Source organism: Poecilia latipinna, unplaced genomic scaffold, assembly GCF_001443285.1.
Source record: "Poecilia latipinna isolate Pla-1442-1.1 unplaced genomic scaffold, P_latipinna-1.0 Scaffold50, whole genome shotgun sequence".
In the NCBI taxonomy this organism is placed as follows: Eukaryota; Metazoa; Chordata; class Actinopteri; order Cyprinodontiformes; family Poeciliidae; genus Poecilia; species Poecilia latipinna.
The window spans coordinates 49,187-67,599 of record NW_015112666.1 but is presented as its reverse complement, the minus strand read 5'-3'; the positions used below and the strand labels follow the sequence as shown (position 1 = coordinate 67,599).

The following is an 18,413-nucleotide window of genomic DNA, read 5'->3' as shown; positions in this document are numbered from 1 at the left end:
CTGATAGTCGCTCATACTGATCCAGGTTCTGGTTCTGCTTGTTGTTTCATCCTGTTGAGTTTTTCTACTCCACTGTCGCCACATGCATGCTCAGCTTGAGAAATTGCTATAAAATCAATCACACAATGTAGACAAATTTAAAAGTTGAGTAGATTTTGAACCAGAAGTTCAAACTGTACATTTTTAAATTATTTTTGTAAGTTTGTGCAGAAATTGTTTCCTGCTCCCCAATCAGAAAGTTCGTGCCAACAGTTGTTTATTTGAAATAACCAACTTTTTATTTAAACTGTGGTTGGACACACATATTTACTCTCACTTGTTTGTCACTTGTTTTAAACTTTGGTGAAAAACAGCGATCTTCAATGCAATCAGTTTTTGGAGCTCAGAAAATAGACGTTTAAAGACAGAAACACAAATTTCTCCTAAAATCTCGATAAGTGAATGCATCATAAATCCTGACAGTATTGCTTGTGACTTTGTTGTTACATTTTCTGTTACCACAGTTAGGAACCTGAAGTCTTCCTAGAATCATCACATGCAAACCTATGACTGCATTTCGAAAGTGTGAGGACGTAAAGACAGACACGTGGCTCCACTGTGCGTCTCTAAAACTGTGTTTGCAGAAGTACAGATCATATTTCCAAGAGAAACACTCATTAAACGGCAGAGAATATTCATGAAACGGAACCGAAGTTCAGAAATGCGTTATCAAAAGGACCGTGAGGCCATCTCAGCATGCAATTAGAAATATGCAACCCCTGGCAGAGCAGAGGAAGAAGCAGAGGAACGTCTATGGACTTGGGGAAAGAGAATATTACACAAAGTTTTATCTATTTACACTAGTCACATTTCTTCAGGGTGGCTATATCCAAAGGAGCAGCAGTAGGAGAGGAGCCAGTAGCAGCAGAGGATGGAGGCAGGCTGCCGGATGATCCGCGCGTCCTCTTAGAGACTCCTGGTTGATCTCCTCCTGGCTCAGGGAGCCGTGGGGGGAGATGGAGTCTGCCGGGTGGCTGTTCCGGTTGGAGCACATGTCATAAAGGTTTCCAGAGAACTGCATCTTCTTGGATTCCTGGCGAAGAGACTCCCAAACGGCCGCCGCTTCCTCCGGACAGCCAGCCATAGCCATGTTAGCGCAGTCGTGAAACTCATCCCAAGACCTGCAGACAGGAAGCAGACAGTATTTCTGTCCGATAAATCAAGTTAAGCTTTTTTGTTCTTTTCGATTATTTAGCATTACCTCAGTTATCTGTCTTAGTTGAATGTCAAAACCATAAGTGAAACTTTTGGAGAGGAAGAGCATTGTAGTGACTTTCTCCTTCTTTCAGATCATGCAGCAGGGATTGTTTAATGAAGACTATTGAAACCAGAGGATCAGGCTCAGGAAGCTAATAAGAGCTGAATTTTTTGGTTCACATTCTGACTCTGTTGAAATAAAACAATTTTTTTTCTGTATGAGTGGCCAATCTGACTAAATCTGTGCTGACTCTTGCTGTTATCTCTGTGTTTACTTATCTTCAAAACCCAAACAAAAAATAGAGAACTGAGACTTTTTACAGGAAAATGCAGGAGCTAATCAAACAGCTTATGATTCGTTTAGACAGAGAGAACAAAAGATGATATTTTCTGTTCTGCTGACCTCAAAGCTTCACATCTGCAGCTAGGAATATCTGACTTTAATTGGCTGCTAATTCTTCCCCTCATCATGAAAGTGTTGGATAAACTGTCTCTGAGGAGAGTTAACAAGCAGAGCGGGAACGCAGAAACAATCTGTCACAAGGAAATTATTTAGTACTACAAAAGCTTTAAGTTGGGCTTTCATTAACAGCAACAACACACATCAGTTTCCAAACATAAGAAATCCACTCAAGCATGATTTACACACAAACAAAATGAATGAAATACAGAAGAAAAGGCGAGTTTTGACTGTAATTCCAGGTTCTGAATGGAAAAAGGAGTTTAGACAGTGAAGCAAACTATTTCAGTAGATAATTTAATGTTTAGGCAAAAAGCTTTGACATGTGGTCATAAAACTTAATACAGATGCTCCCAGGGGCTTACTTTAAAAAAATATATAGGTTTGAGACTTTATTATGGCATATTTATATTGAATGAAGAATTAACTCAAATTCTTATTACCTCTAAATCCTGTTGATTTTTATTCCACAGTAATTCAAGTGGATTAAATTGAGGAGTAAATTTCACCTGCAGCTCTTTGTTTTATCACCTCATCCCAGAATGAAACTGAAAATAAAATCCATAGCTGAAGTGAAGAGCAGAAACCAAAATCTTTCAGCAGCTCCACTTTGAGCTGGACATCTGTGTGTGATCAAACAGCACACAAACATTTACCTCTGACAGACTTTACCTCACATCTGTTCTCCCTACCGTCATCCCTTTTTAAGCTCACATACCTGCGCCTCTGCACAAGCATCTTTACAAACTTTAACAGCCTGAGCACTCCCGATGCGGCTGCACGGTGGCTTTTATCCAAGACTTAGACACTCCTGAGGTCCGGCTCCTGCTGCAGCTGGAGGGCAACTGTTTACCCGAGCCGAGCGAGGAGGCATCTGGCTTTAGTCTGTGCAGCCATCAGGGTGCAGACAGAGTGTTTGCAGGGGGAAACGTGATGGAATCCCATTCAGTAGGGGATATTTTTTCCTGTCTGCGGGTCTGAGATGTTTCCTCAGACGGACACAGGTGGTGCAGAGACAGCAGAAACTCAGTGAGGACACTGACAGACAAGCAGCTGCTTTCACAGTAATAAAACCTCCAGAGAGAACGTCTGTTCTGCTGCGAACGTCCTGCTGCTGCTGCTGCTGACATCCAAAAACGCTCAAAGTCTCAGCTCACTTCTGCTGCAGTTTTTTTAGATCACCTCTAGCTTTCGCAGCTCAGTGTCACAGCGTAGCATTAAAATATGTTACACATCCAGATACATGATGCTGTAATGACGTGGTAGGGACGGAGAAGAAGAATCAGAAAACACAATGTTCTTCTCTGCAGACGATCTGAACCCTGACAGTCGGCTTCATGTGAGATGGATAAACCGCAGCGCAGCTTCTCAGCCTTAAAAGCCAGAATCTGACAGTTTTACCTGTTTTAAAATTGAGGTTTACGACAAAACTGACAACATTTTTCCTGATATGGGCCAGTTGCTCGTTTCAAGCTACAACAAGGTGCTAAAAAGTTTCTTTCGGCTCTGATGCATAAAAAAATCTTTTTATACAAATGTTAGCAAAACCACAAACATTAATTTGTCTTTCTGAAACATCAACTGACACACTTGTTGCCATGCACTGCTGCTCAGCTGGCTGAAAGAAGGCTGAAACTATATGAGCTTGGTTAGAATAAAAATTAATGCAGCATTTTTGCATGGCTCTGAGGTCATGGAATTAAGTTGTTCTCCCTCCTGTTAGTCCGGTAGACTTTGTTTGGTTGGGCTCAAAGTTGCAACATTTGTTCTGTTTCCAACCAAAACCTTTGAGCAATCTGTTCCCCTCTTCGCCTGAGGGGGCGCTGCATCAAGAACCATATTATTTTCATATTAAAACAATAAAAAACCTGAAATATTTCAGTTGGGGTGCAATGAATCTAAAATATATGACAGTTTAATTTTTATCATTACATTATGGAAAATAATGAACTTTATCACAATATGCTAATTTTTTTAGAAGGACCTGTATTTTTAATGACGTGGCAGAGATATTCATTTTTATAAAGACCCAGCTATGTGTGTACGATTTCATAAATTGTTTTTAATGATATAAAAACTATTTATTTATTTATTTATTTATTTATTTATTTATTTATTTGTGAATGAAAGGCCACAATGCATAAAGACTATTTGTTTTGGGAATGCCAATAATTGTGGCATTTGTGGTTATAACAATTATTTTTATTGAAAAATGTTAAGCCAAGTAAATAAACTCAAAAAGCTTGAGTTTATCTCAGTTTGTCCAATGAAAGATTCATTTATTTTAAGGTTTTTAACAACGTTTCCCCAGGGGAGCCAAGAGGTGGGGGTTGCTGTGATTCTGTTTTTTATATATACTCACCACAGAAAGTGGAGTCATTATTCCACTCAAGGTTGATGAATTAAGGAAAACTAAAAAAAATAAGAGATAAAACAACCTTTGGGCCCCAGAGCGCAGCGTGAATTGAGAGAGGAGGAGGGATGAAAAGAATGTAGCTATTCTTGGTAAAGAGTTTGACAAAGCTTTCATGTTGAAACCAACACTTCAGCTGCTGTGGCCTTCATAGAGGTAACAGGGTTGTCATACTTTAAGGTAAAATATTAAATTCTCTATTTTTTGTGATTCAAACAGAACACCTGATCTACATTTTCCACTGAAGCACTAAAAGTTTAGGTTTTAAATGTCTCTGCATGCAGATAGAAGCCCTGCAGATTCATAGTCAGTTTTTTTTATTAATGGGGAGTTACTTTAGACTAAAAGCTGCAAAAAAAAAAAACCCTTTATGTCTAAATAAATCGATGCGATAAGTAGTGATGGATGCTGAACTTTCAAATGTTTTGGCCTCTTTATCTGGCGGCAGCTCCGGTTTAAACTGTTGCATCCCCGAAGAGTTGTGAACCTGAAAGGGACTTTAAACTGCGGCAGGAATTGAAATGGAGAGCAGCGCAGTGAGGAGCAACAAAAGCATGAATGGCCTTATCGAAATCTGCAGAGAATAGCAACATAAAAGCAAGTAGAGGTGCAGCAGAGGGAGAAGATGCAGTAAAAGAAAACTCAACCTTGTATTGGAGGTTTTCTGATTGCGCCCAGACTTCTGCCTTTATTTGTGTGACCGTAGCCAAGGAAACAAAAGTTACATTTCCACCTTTTTGGCTGTTAATACTTGACAAATTCTTTGACTGAAAGGTTATTAGTTTTCTCCATTTGGCATCCTGACATTTTAATAAGAAATTTTTAAGACTGTTTATTATAGCTACTACATCAAATTGTTTCTGAACATTCTTTAACCTGTCTGTCACTAGAGGACCCAAGTTTGGGTCCTCTAGTGACAGAGGTGTCAAACTCCAGTCCTCAAGGGCCTCTGTCCTGCAACTTTTAGATGTGCCTCTGCTGCTCCACCCCTGAAAAGAATAATTAGGTCATTAGCAAGGCTCAGGAGAACCGATCTACATAGGGAGGAGGTAATTAAGCTATTTCATTCCACTGTTTTTTACCTGTGGCACATCTGAACTCTGCAGGACAGCGGCCCTTGAGGACTGGAGTTTGACACCCCTGTCATTGTGAATGACAACCTGAGACCAACAGGTTAATGAACGGCATAGTTCATATAAGATGATTTGATATTTATTCATCAACAGCTTAAAAGCACCTCAGTAATGAGAAGGTCATTTGGATTCCAGGATTGATCATTCATATTTAAAATGAGTGGATTTTAATGGCAGGGTGAAGATATTTACTTGGCTTTATATAATGGACTCAGGAACAGCACAAGGCTGTTTTATATCATTTTTATCCAACAAATTTCACTGCATGCTGCTGGTAAATCTTCCTTGAATGCTTGTTTGTAATGGAGTCCCACAGGGCTGAGTGCTTGGACCACTTCTCTTTACATTTTCATGCTAGTGATGCTCAGTTATATTTATCCAAACTGCAACCAGCAACACCAGAAGCATGTTTTGGAAACTTAAAGTCCAAACGCTCCGCCTCTCCTCATAATTTAAATCCCATCTTAAAACTCATCTTCTTTCCCAGGCTTTTCACACCAAGTGAGATTTTAAATGTTTTATTGCTATTTATTTATCTGATTCTCCTTTAATTGCACTTAATTTTTGTAATTATTTAGCTATTTTATGTCTTTCTAATCTGTTTCTGTATATTTTTTTATGTTTTTCTTGTCTGTACAGCATTTTGATGCTCTGTGTTTTTTTAAGTACTTTATAAATAAATCTGGATTGGATGTAATGACTTTTTGAACCAAAGCCTGAGGAATGCACTGGACAAAATGTAATGTTTTTTCACAGTTGCTGCCTGTACGTTGTGTTTATGATTTTGTTTTCATGTTTTCATGATGTAAAGCACTTTGAAGTGCCTTGTTGATAGACTGAGAATCCGTAATCAAACTGATTTGGACCAAAAAAAGTGACCTCAACTGACCTCTGGTTGGTTCGAATGCATATGTGAACGCCAAGCAGAGCAGAGACCGCTCCGACAGCAGGAAACGGACTAAAGCACAGGGTATTCTGGGTAAAAACAACAAAAACAAACGCTCCTCAAATTAACTGGGCTTTATAGGCAAACTGGAAGTTGATTAAAGCAGAGAAGATTTGACTTAGAGTGAGTTAGATCTAGTTTACAAAAACAGGAAGCTGAGAAGCTGAATAGTTGAGGCGGATCCAAACCAACAGAAAACAACAACTGTAGTTATTTTGCATTATGTCTGAAGCCATGCCGTTTATAACAGCGGGATAATAAATCGGGTAAAACCTGGAAGGGTAGAAGAATGCAGAAAATATAAAGTGGTTTCTATTCTTTCCTTTTAAAGTTCCTCCTTAGGATTCAGCGAAAGGTTACTGATTAATTCTGCCGCATCTTTTTTCCCCCTCAGTATGTTTAGCCTGAAATATTTCCCTTTCACCTCAGCAGATCGACGGTGAACGATTGTAGCTGCATAATGCCTATTGTGAGCATAAGGAATAAAAGCAGCGCTGCACTCCTGGGACGACTCTGACAATGAAGCAGCCTTGGCCTAGATGCAAATCACAGCCTCTTATTCACTGAGCTTTTTGTGCACGAGTATAAGAAAATGGATGGAGCGTGAGCAACGTTTGTGGATCTTGAGTGTGGAGCTACCTTCTCATTAGGTGGCTCTGATAGAAGTACTAAAGCCATGTTCCTGAGAGGAAAGAAGACGAGATGAGAAGCATGGAGGGGTGGAAGAGAAAGAGAGAGAAAGTAAGACAAGGACAGAGTGTGTATGCAGACATGAGGATTTACTGCTTGTGTGTTACACGCCTGCACATTAGGCAACTCACACTGAGGTGGCTGGGCTGCAGGATTAGTTTAATTGGTACCTCAAGGAATAGAGGAGACTTAACAACAGTGGAGTGGTAGCAGGACGCGGCTGCAGGGCCATGGTGACACAGACACAGTTACACGAGTTGTTATTGTGAGGAAAGTGTCTTTAACCAGCGCTGTACTCCCAGCTTTAATCAGGTGTCACCATTAAACCGAGCATTGCTTCTAAAGTGGTGACAGTAAGAGAGTTTTTAAAGCTCACTAATCCACACAGAGATAATTCAGGGATAAAACCGAAGGAGCGCGGCTTCTTTATGCCCATAACAACCAGGAGTTTTTCCTGATTTCAGAACCTCGTCATGCATGAAGCATGATGTGACATGTGTCACAATAACTGCCTTTAGTAATATCAATTACTAATTGGTAATATTAATTACTAAAGGCATAATTTAGCTAAGTATTTTGTCTACACACTAACATTTGTTTACCTCCAAACTAAATAGCAAGTCATCAAATATTAAGCTGACAAACTACATATTTAGCTCCAAACTAAAGATTTGTTTTCAAACTAAATAACACAAAACTAATGAATCAGTTGCATCAGTAGGAGCTCATATAAAGGTTCATAAAACCCAACTTTTATTTTGATACTAACCAAGTGTATGTAAACTTTTAAATTCAAAGAAAGTTACAAAAGAAAAATCTCTGTAAAATGTTCTCAGTAAGTTTTCTGGCATTTAGAAACAGAAATAATTTTGTTGATCCTAACTAACCTGAAACAACAGAAGTTTGTTTCTGATTTAACTTTAAACAAAAATATAAAAATAAGGTGGATGTATCGTTTTATACGGTGTATGTAAACTTCTGTTTTCAACTGTATGTGTGGCCATTTCATTTGAAAGAACTGAATATTTAATGGGATGTCCTAATTTTCTGAAATATGACTGTATTTTCGTTTTGGACTGGGAATAAGTGTGATCCCTCATGAGGAGCCGAGCGTTGCTGGGGGAAAGGGTCACCAGGATTCCTTCCTGGATCTATTCCCTCTGCAGCCCGGTCTTCTATAGGTAACAAAAAACAATCTCTGGATTGAACTAGGTAGTTTCAAAGCTCTGCATGATAATTATCTGTGTGCCAAAGCATGTTCCTACTTGAATGCCAACTAAATATTCCCAGGAGTGAGGATCCCACTTACCTGAAGCAAAACCCGAGAGGAATTTATAATTCAGCTTCCTGGATAATGAATGTTTCTGCAAAACTTCTAATTTCAGTCGATTCAAAAAGATAAATGGAAGCAACAAATAAACAAAATAATTCCTGTAAAACCAAACCGCCACAGGAAACTCTACTCAGAAGAAATTCATTATGTTTCCCTTAAGGAGACTTTGTAAATCTGAATTAGCATCTGTTTGTCAGGAAAAATGAGAATCCTTCCAGGAGTCAATGACACACAGCGAGCAACAAAAACTCTCTGTGAATTATTATATAAGTGTAATCTCTTTATGGAGCGTGCATGAGTCACAATTTCCCTTTTAGTTTTCTTACGGCTCATTCATAATGCAGCGGGAAAGAACGCTGGTCACAATTCCTGTTCTGCTTCGCTGAATAAGAAGTTAACCTGTCAGCTTTGCAGCGTATGTGCTTTATCAGAGAGTAACTGCAGCTTTACGCTTCCTGCAGCTGCATCCGCTCAGTTGGGCTGATTAGAAACAATAACTAATATTTGGTTTGGGTAAAAAGTTTTCCACTGACAGAAACTTTCAAGTTGTTAATATCTCCTTCAGAGCACTTCTTTAGAAGATGGATGACAAAGGTGTGTGTAAATATAGCGGCGAGCCGAGGTGACAGAGCAAGGGACGAATGATGGATGGCAAAAGGAGATGAAGACCCGAAATATAGGGAGAATAAATGGGGGGCAAGAGAAAATGAAAGTATGCTTAACTGACTCCATCAGACTTCCAGTTTTAACCTCCAGACAGAGAGCAGGAGGTCAGATTAACAGATTATTCCTATTATTTTCATTCCTGGAGCAATTTGCTATCATGTTCTTCATCTTTTTTTTATTAAAGAGGAAATATTACCTAATTTACAGGCATATGGAATCAGCACAATGAAGTAACAATGTTAACGTCATTTGTTAAAAAATGCTATATATGCCTTAAAAAATGTTACTTCGTAATTTAACACCTTGAAATTGAGCCTCTGTCCCTTTAAAAGCTCATGCTCTTTCTGAAACTCAGCCTTCAGGAAGTCATCACAACCTCTGTTAACCCTTTAGCAACGATTTTTCCAGTATTGCTCTATAATGAGCTCAGCAGATGCTCTGTTCAATCAGGTATTTGCTCATTGCTGCTGGCTAGTCTGAAGGAGCAGAGCATAGTTTCTGCTCTGTAAGGCAGGAACTATGAGGAGCTGCGCCTCGAAGGCGGGGCTAGGTCCACCCAGGCATTCTGCATAGCTGGATGGTTGCCATGGAGACTAAAGGATTTCTAAACAGCATGAAAGAATCAAAGTATATTTTTGATGAGGGAATAACGTTATAACATGATTATAACTAGATGGTTCAAAAGGTTCTTTTTATAAAATAAGAAGCCTTCAATAAATAAAATGTTTTGATTTTTAGAAATATTTCAACAAACCCTGGACTTAATTTACAAAACATTTATAACTCTTTTCTTTGACATAATACAAAAGAAAAAAAAATCTATATTTTAGTTTCTGGGTTTTGCAAATAATGGAACAATAATCTTGAAAATAATTGCTCCTGCAAAGGCTTTTGTGTCTGTAAAGCGTTTATTAGACCTTGTTTACTCGATGTTTCAATTTATTTCTTCATCTTGGAGGTGAATTCCTGCCATTTTACTAAAAAAACTTTTAAATAGCAACAAAAGCAGCAATCGTGCAGAGTCCTTGAAACCTCTCAAGGATTTTTCTGAACCTGAAAATTGAATAAGATCCCTGCTGTTTTATTGACAAGGTTTGTACTTTGGTTAAAACGTCTAACAGCCTTTATGTGTTTGCAGTCGAATCAATTTGGCTTCACGAGGAAACAAGGATCAAAGTTTTCTGTAGTGGAAGAAACGTTTAAGGAGATGGTTTTGGGCTGTTGCTCCATAAAACTGGACAAATTAGGAAAAAAATTATGACTGTCAGATTAATTCTGCAAGACACATACTTTGTTCTCATTTATTTAGAAACTGAGGAACAATTATTAGTAAAACCTTTTGCGTACACAGAATAAATGCGCAGTAGTTCATCGCTTTAAACTTTGTCTTGATTTTATTGTATCAAAAGCTTTAAACATATCAACAGTTCCCATTTGTCAATCAGATGCTGCTTATTTCATATTACGGTAAGTTTGATGCTAAAAATTCATGTAGTTGTTCAGAAAACTGCTGCATGGATACGAAGAGGCAACGTTTTGATTTGCAGTGTAAGACAGATTTGAATCAATGTGCTGTGTTGACATCAGATACGACGACGTTTAGGGCCAGACAGCAGAAAAGGAAGAGTAAATGTCAGCCAAGCAACAATGACATTTCAGAGAACTTTTTACTAAATTCAGAAACCTTAATCTTAATTTTTTTTTTTCTAGCAAATCTTCAACTTTTGAAACTCAGAAATTTCCAAGGCTTTTCTGTAAAGTTCCTGCCACAATCTCAAAATGTTTGAGTTCTTTTTTTTCTAGATTTTCTAGAACATTTCTGAGATTAATCTAAAAAAAGTTTTTTCTTCTCTTTTTTCTATCTACAATGGCCCTGAAATGCTGTCGTAGATAGTGACTGACTGTGAATTAGTAAAATTTTAAACTTTTCTTTGAAGGCTCATCCCCAACTCCCGACATTCGGTAATGCATAATGAGCTTCTCTAGAAACAGAGATTAAGAATAATCTGAGTTTTCTCTGTAATTCATGCTTGTTTCTGAGTGTTGACCTGCAGATGGAGTGGATCTCGTGGGTTTCCTCCTCCTTGCGGGCGTTGTCGGTCAAACTGTCGCCCAGATCCATCAGACAGCGAGCGAAGCCTTTGTAGATGGAGTGACACCTTCTGGTTGAGGCAGCAGCAACGGGACACGGACTCAACACTGGAAGACACAAAGACAAAACAAAACAAAAAAAAACACAAGTCAGGTTATTTTATGAATTAAATCAAACAAAAAATCAGTCTGAAGCGAGACAAACTCTGTTTATCGAGGCGAAATGGGCTCAACTGATGTCATTCAAAAGCACAATAAAGATATTAAAGGGCACGTATGCAACATTCACATTTTGCACATTTCTGTACTTCCACTTGGGTTTCTGCTGCTTCTAAAGACAGACAAAGCACTAAAAAAACACTCATACAGTTTTTGGTAACAAATTATTGTTTTTTAGTGTCTGGAAAATGAGCCATTTCAAAAACCTGCAACGTCAAAAATCAGCAGGCACTGCCTGTAACGGTCAGAACTCTGACCGTTACCTAGCAACCCCAATGGAACTCCGACCGTTACCTAGCAACCAAAGCTGAGCTCCAGCATGTTTGGTCAGCTAGTTTTACTGCTATATGTGCTGTACAATGGCTGCTGGAAAATGCAAGAGTTTTGTTGTTGACTAACCATTCAGAAACCACTTCCTGCATTCTTGTTAGCTGCATTTTAGGCAACAAAATACGTATTTTCTGATTTAAAAAAGGAATTTAATTATTTATTTAATTGAATCTTTTCAAATATTTTTATTATTGTATTGAAAATGTTTAGGTGGTTAAATAAAAATCCGTAGTTTTTATCCAATTAACTGACAGAATAATCCATATTTACAGTCCTAAAAACAACACAAACCAGCAGCAGAGATTCAGCCACCCAGATGTAACAAAGTCAACAAATTGTGAAATCATTGCTTGTTTGTCCACAACTCATCTGACGCTGCTGGTTTCCCCATGACAGTACTCGTTAATTAATCTCTAGATTTGCTCAGCACTACAGCTTAATGACCATGTTCAGAACGTAACATTTATTTTCTAATTTTCTATTTTTCCATGACATTGAGGAACTGCTCCTGAGTTCTGCATTTTTCATTTAGTGCAGCTACTACCAGCGTCTCTCTGAAGCCCAGAGCTGTTTGTTAAGCCGCACACGGGAAGGGGAAATTCTCGCATAACTCTCAGATGAATATTTGAGATAATAATTCAGATTTTGTTCAAGTGTTTTTGATGCCACACTGTGATTTGTACATGTCTTCACAGACGGCAGGTAATCAGAGCTGTTTGAGAGTGTGGGCAGTGCCGCTTGATTAACCCGGTCTCATCGTTTAAGAAGCAGCAAATGAATCCAAATCAGATCCCCGAGACGATGCTAAGAGCCGCTAAAGTGGAGTGGAAGCACCAAACTGAATCATTATTTCAGATTTTACCTTTTAAAGCTCAAATCCTCCCAACGTGTCGGGCTCAGCTGCATGGATTAATTTTTAAAAACATTTATTTTTCTGAACATGTAGGTAGAATGTTGTAGATTTTAGAATGGGGGTGTTCAAAGTGTGGCCCTTGTGGCCCTCGGACTGGTATTTTTGTGGTTCAAGAATGATAGAAATTTGTTTCTTGAACTTTTTATTGTTAATCAGAATTATGACCAACATAATTTTCCTGCACTGGAAAGTATTCATCTATCCAAAGACTAAAAGCCTTCTTTGTGCTTTTAATTAATTTATTAAACGTGGCTAAATATAGCAAGCATTTTGAAAGAAAGTGACTCAAATCCTTTTTTAAAACTGAAACTACGTGTTTAACCGAACCTAAAAGAATTTGAAAACTATGTCTTTCTTTTCATACAGCAAACATCCAAAATTCTTTAAAACTTTTTATTTTGAACATAAATAATGCCTCCTTCCAAAAACAAAAAAAAATCTGGCTGCTTTATTTGTGTTTTCAGAAACTGCAACAGCAACTTGGGACCAACGAGGAGCCGACTTATCGGTTTTATCGATGGTGGCCGAACTGATCGGACAGAGTAACCCTGACACAAAACCTTTCTCTTTCATTTATTTATTCTAAAAACCATTAATATGTTCAAAACCATTTTAAAGAGATACAATTAAAGACATTGATAGATTTCAACCTTTTGTCAGCCAATAATAATATTCATTATTAGTTCCTTTCATAGTTTCTGTTTTTGTTTGAATCTTTTTATGTCTGAATTTTGCTCAGTATATAATTTAACTCAGCTAGTTAAAATGGCAGGCGATTTGTTGATTCATCTTTCATTTTATGTAAAGAAAATGTGAATTCACATACCAGCCTAAAACTGAAATCACAGTAAACAGATTGTACACAATCCTATTAGGTACTTAAATGTGATGATTTAGGAGTTTTTACCCTCCTTTGGTTTGAATTTGGTTTGTGTTTCTAATAAAAATAAGAAAGAGAGAGAGGAAATCGGCTCAGAATCCATTTCAACCAGATTTGTTGTCCAAAAAAAGAAACACACCTGCCATCTGGGAGCTATTTGTAGGAAATAAAATCCTTCTTTGAACAGAAATGAGCTCACATTACCTGCATGTCAAACCGAAAAACATCCAACATTCTTATTATTTTCAAATAGTGGAGTACGTTTGCATCGGCGGCGATTCTGTTCCAGAGAAGAGATGATGCCTCAGATGGAGGACAGACATGTGATTGATAAATAAATCATCAGGGGCGTCTGCCACAACAAAATCAGCTGTCACAGCCTGGGAGTGACACTTTAAAACGGAAACACAAACGTGTGTGACTGACACAAACTTTTTGGGATTATTTCCGTCTGTTCTGCAGCCGCCACCTCCGCCATCTGATGGAGGAGAAAGTGGAAACAAGAGAAGCTGCCTTGGAAAAAAAAGAAAAGTTTCTGGCGTCTTCTTTCTTTCCGCCATCTGTTGCTGGCTCCTGCCTTTGTTTGAATTCATCTCTTTACTCTTTCATCTCAAAGCTCCAGTCTGTGAGACGCAGCCATACAGGTGACTGCCTGCTTTAATCAATTATAGTGTGTGAATAGCTGCTGCTGCAGGCAGCCTGAGGCTCAGGCTCATCGCTTAAACCATCATTTTGCAGAGATCTAAAAAGTTAAAGTACCCTTGTAAATGCCAGATTTCTGAAACGAGGTCATGATTCAGAATTTTATAACTTTTTCCACCTAAATGGTGAAAAATGTCCTGATTGTACCAATGTTCACATCTATATCTTCTTTTTATAATGAAAGGATTAAAATTACAAGATAAGAAAATGTCCACACTCATCTATTATATCCAGAAGAATGTTTTATGGTCAGATGAAACCAGATTAGACATTTTGCCATTAAAACATGGCAGTGGCAGCATCATGCTGTGGTGTTTCTTTACATCACCTTCAGTTATTAAAACTAGAAACCAGAGATCACCCTGAGGCCTGGGTGTGGTGACAAACTCTGACCTGAGCCTTCAGAGACACATAAATACAGTTTCAAAACCAGCCTTCTATCACCTGAAGAACATTTCCATGGAGAAACAGAATTCAGCTTTATGCACCACCAATCTGGACCAAACCTCCAGAAAACTGTAAAACAGCTGAAACACTGACTTATTTAAATCTAGACTAAAAACCCAGATGTTTAGAGTAGCTTTAGAACCATAACAAAAAGTTGACCTACATGTTTGAGGAATATTGATAGTTTTGATGATGGCATTCATCAAACCGTAAAGTTTGTTTCTGGTTTTATCAGTTGTTGACTGTTTAGTGTCTCTTATGACTTTGTGTCTTGGTGTTTTTATGATGTAAGGCACTTTGAACTGTTTAGTTGCTGAAATGTGCTACACAAATAAACTTGATTGATTTCTGGAATTAAAGGGCTGAAAAATAGAAACTCATCCATGTGTTTATTTTCCATTGCAATGATTACTGCAACAGCAATCAACAGTTAGTTAAAAAGTCAAACTGTTGCCATCATGCCCACCTGGTTCTGCTCTGCTCTGCATCCCCAGAACCAGAACCAAACATGAAGAAGCAGCATTCAGTTTTTATGCTCATCTAAATGTCCAGAATACTGCAAAACTGCCAAAAACAAACAAACAAACAAACAAACTGTGTTCCCATTACAGATGTGTGCTAATGAGGAAAAAGCACAATTTTACGATGCAGGTGTTTCAATTAAATAAGAAATTAAATTAAAATCACACATGATTAAGGTTGTTCGCCCGATAAGTTGTTACAAATCATGTCAGCAAAGGATGTAAACAGCTACATCTATCAGCCATCAGCTTCTTTATTCAGGCTTTGGAGCAACAAACCCGCCTTGTCAGTGGTTATGTATGCAAAACTGTTGTCGGCCATTTTACAGAAGAGAAATCAATTTATAGATTCAACACATTGTAATAACACACAACTTTTAGGAACTGTGATGCTGTGAGAGTTCTGGTGGAGCCCAAAAAAAAAAAAAATCATCGTCCTCCTACTACTTCCTGTCTATTCTTCAGCGTTTTCACCAGTGGCAACTTCCGGCTGTTGATCACGTGACTGGGGTGATGCGAAAACAGTGTTTCCATTACAGTTTTGTTAAATAAATCTATTTCCACATGGCTGAAAAGCCACCTCATCATAGCGCAGGAACCTTTTATCAAAAAATGTGTGTTTTTTGGTGTTTTTAGGTGTGTGTGTGTGTGTGGGTGTGTGTGTGTGTGTGTGTGTGCGTGTGTGTAGGCGAAAACACTAAAGCGGGTCTCTCCTGAAGACGCAGACGCTGTTGGAGCTGGTTGCTCTCTTCGGGTTGTGACGGGCACAGATGGATTATGTCATGATTGGAGAACACGGCGGCTGGGATAACGCGGGCTTGCGTCGGACCGGAGCCTGACAGGTGAACAGCCGATGCTAATTGGGTCAGACGCTGCATCGCCACGGCTCCTCGGGGACCTGCTGGTTAATATTTCATAAAGCCATCTTCTGTCTTTCTGTTTTACTTCGAGGAACACCATTGATTTCAGAGCAGGCTGTCTTGGAGGTTGAAGATATATTGGCTTCACTCATGTACATCAAGATTTAATGAAGAGCGGAGAACATAACAGCTGGAGGAAGGAGAAGCACGGGCTGAAAAATGTCCGCCAAAAACTCAGAAATTATGAGAGAAATCTCATAATTTATTTGAGAAAAAAGCAAGAACATTTCTGTATCAGAATTGTTCAATTTTCCAGAAAAAAAATAATTTTGAGGTTAATCTCTTATTTTGAAAAAAATCTGCAAAATCTGCAAAACATTTACTAGAAAAAAACTAAAAATAAAACTCTTTTGAGTTTTCAAATTCAAAAGTGTGCTAGAAAATGTAATACAATTTTTAGATTAATCTCAGAAATTTATAGAAAAAAAAAACGTGTCAAAAATGTTCAGCTTTTGGAACTCAAAAAATTTGCAAAATTTAAAAAAAAGTCACTTTTGAAACTCAAATCTCTAAGTTTTTTTCAAGAAAAATTCTTTGCAGCAGATGTTTGAATTTTCAAGGTCAAATATTTATTTGTGTTTTTCTAGAGAACCTCTGAGATTAATCTCATAATTTGAGTTTTTTCTAGCACTTAACTTGTGAAGTTGAGAGCTTACTGGTTTTCTAAAAAAAATTCTATTAATCTCAAAACTTTTTTACTTTTCAAACTAAAAAAAATAACTATTCATTCTAGAAAACTTCTGAGATTAATCTCAACATTTCTGACATTTCTGATTTTTTTTTCTAGCAAATTTCTGCTATCTCAAAATTTCTGAGATATTTGGTGAAATTTGACTCCTTTGTTTCTACGTACAATGGCCATAAGATGCCGTCTTAGAGAATACATGGGAGTAATGTGGAGTAAAACTGAAAAGAAAAGCAAAAAGTTGAGATAAAATGATTAAAGAACCACAAAAGGATAGAAAAAATATTTGACCATGAAGTAAAAATCTGAAGGACATTTAAGAATCGCGACAGAGCCATTATAGAAAACTAAAATAAACTCTTTGTGTTCTCAGAATAGCTAGTAATGTTATTTCTGAAAGAAAAAGATTATTTTTTATTTTAGTGGGGAAGGTTACATATTTCTACAACTGTGTGTTCTCTGTATTTATAGGTATCCAGTTTAAAATAGTTTTCTTGCTTTAAGATGCCTCTGCAGCCGTTCACAAAGCGAAAGTACTCTTCATTCAGAGAACTCAAACTATTCTCATGAAACATGCAACAAAAGCAAACTTTTGAAATTCACTGCATCACATAAAAAAAGAAAAATCCAACATCAACGTGACGATAAGAAAGCTGCAGCGTTCACTGCAGCTCTGGTCCCCACTGACAAAAAAGTTCTGGTCCAACAGTTTAATCTGTCAGGTCTTTTGATAAAAATGATTTCTTTCAAGTTTCTGTTCCACCAACAGCAGCAGCCAGGCTGACCCTGCAGAGCAGAGGAAGTCATGGGAAAGTAGCAGCCAGGAGGTGATGCTGGTTATATTATTCATTCTTCAGTCTCTATAGAAGCAGGTAAAATGCAAAAAATTCAAACTTATTCATAATATAAATTTAAAGCACAAATTAATTGATAAACGAAAATCAGACATGAGTTTCACACGTTAATGCGTATTTTTGGATGTGATTTCCACTGATGTCGTTTATTTGTGTTTTTCTTGTTTTGATAAATAAGTGTTGCTATTCATGTGATCGCACAAATATACAGGTATAAAAAATCTTTTCAATTATATTTGTTCTACAAACTGAATAAAATAAACAGGTGTGTTGATACAATGTCAGGGTGGAAAGACATCAGCAGCGTATGGGGAGCCGTTTGTAACGTAAGAGTAAAAATATTTAGCAACAAACTCAGTATCTAGTTAACAAGCTAAATATTTATCTTCAGACTAAATAGTTAATAAACCAAATATTTAGTTGGCAAAATATTTAGTTAGCTACAACTAAATATTTATCTAAAAACTAAATATATTCAGGACAGAATATGACTGAAAAATTTACAAATAATTTTTTCTCTTTATTTGCTGTTCATAATTTCTCTCAGTCAAAAGCATATTCTTTTGTTTTATTCTTATATTTTGTGTGAAATGTTGCTTTGATTCCTCTAATTACAACCACAGACTAAGTGATGTTTCTTGATTGATCACCTTTTAACTTGTTTTAACTTGTTTTGATATTTATTGTGTAGCAGAAAGTTTTATAGAAGGTGAAATTCGATTTCTTCATGTCTTGGTTGAAGCACTCTGACAAAAAGAAAAGGCTGTTAACATCACAATATCAAGTTTTGAAAATACCAAACGTGGACCCTGAAGACCAACTTATGTGAAAGGGTTTTTAAATACGTATCACTGAATTAAGATCCAGTAAGCTTGTGTATATCCGTTAAATTGAGGAAATGCAAATCAAGTGGAGACCTGGTAATCCCGCAGTGAGTTGATCTGAACTTCGGTTTAAACGTCCTCTTCAGGAAA

At 37.5% G+C, this 18,413-nt stretch overlaps 1 protein-coding gene across 1 annotated transcript in view; it reads right to left on the bottom strand.

Annotated features, from left to right (window-relative positions):
* Positions 1-255: 255 nt before the first annotated feature.
* nrn1la (neuritin 1-like a) overlaps positions 256-18,413 on the bottom strand; it is a 61,722-nt gene continuing 43,564 nt past the window's right edge. The window contains exons 2-3 of the mRNA XM_015050894.1: positions 10,926-11,076; positions 256-1,160 (exon numbers count right to left, since the gene is read on the bottom strand). Coding sequence (XP_014906380.1) covers positions 863-1,160; positions 10,926-11,076 — 449 coding nt within the window. The 3' untranslated portion in view covers positions 256-862. The remainder of the gene's footprint in view (positions 1,161-10,925; positions 11,077-18,413) is intronic.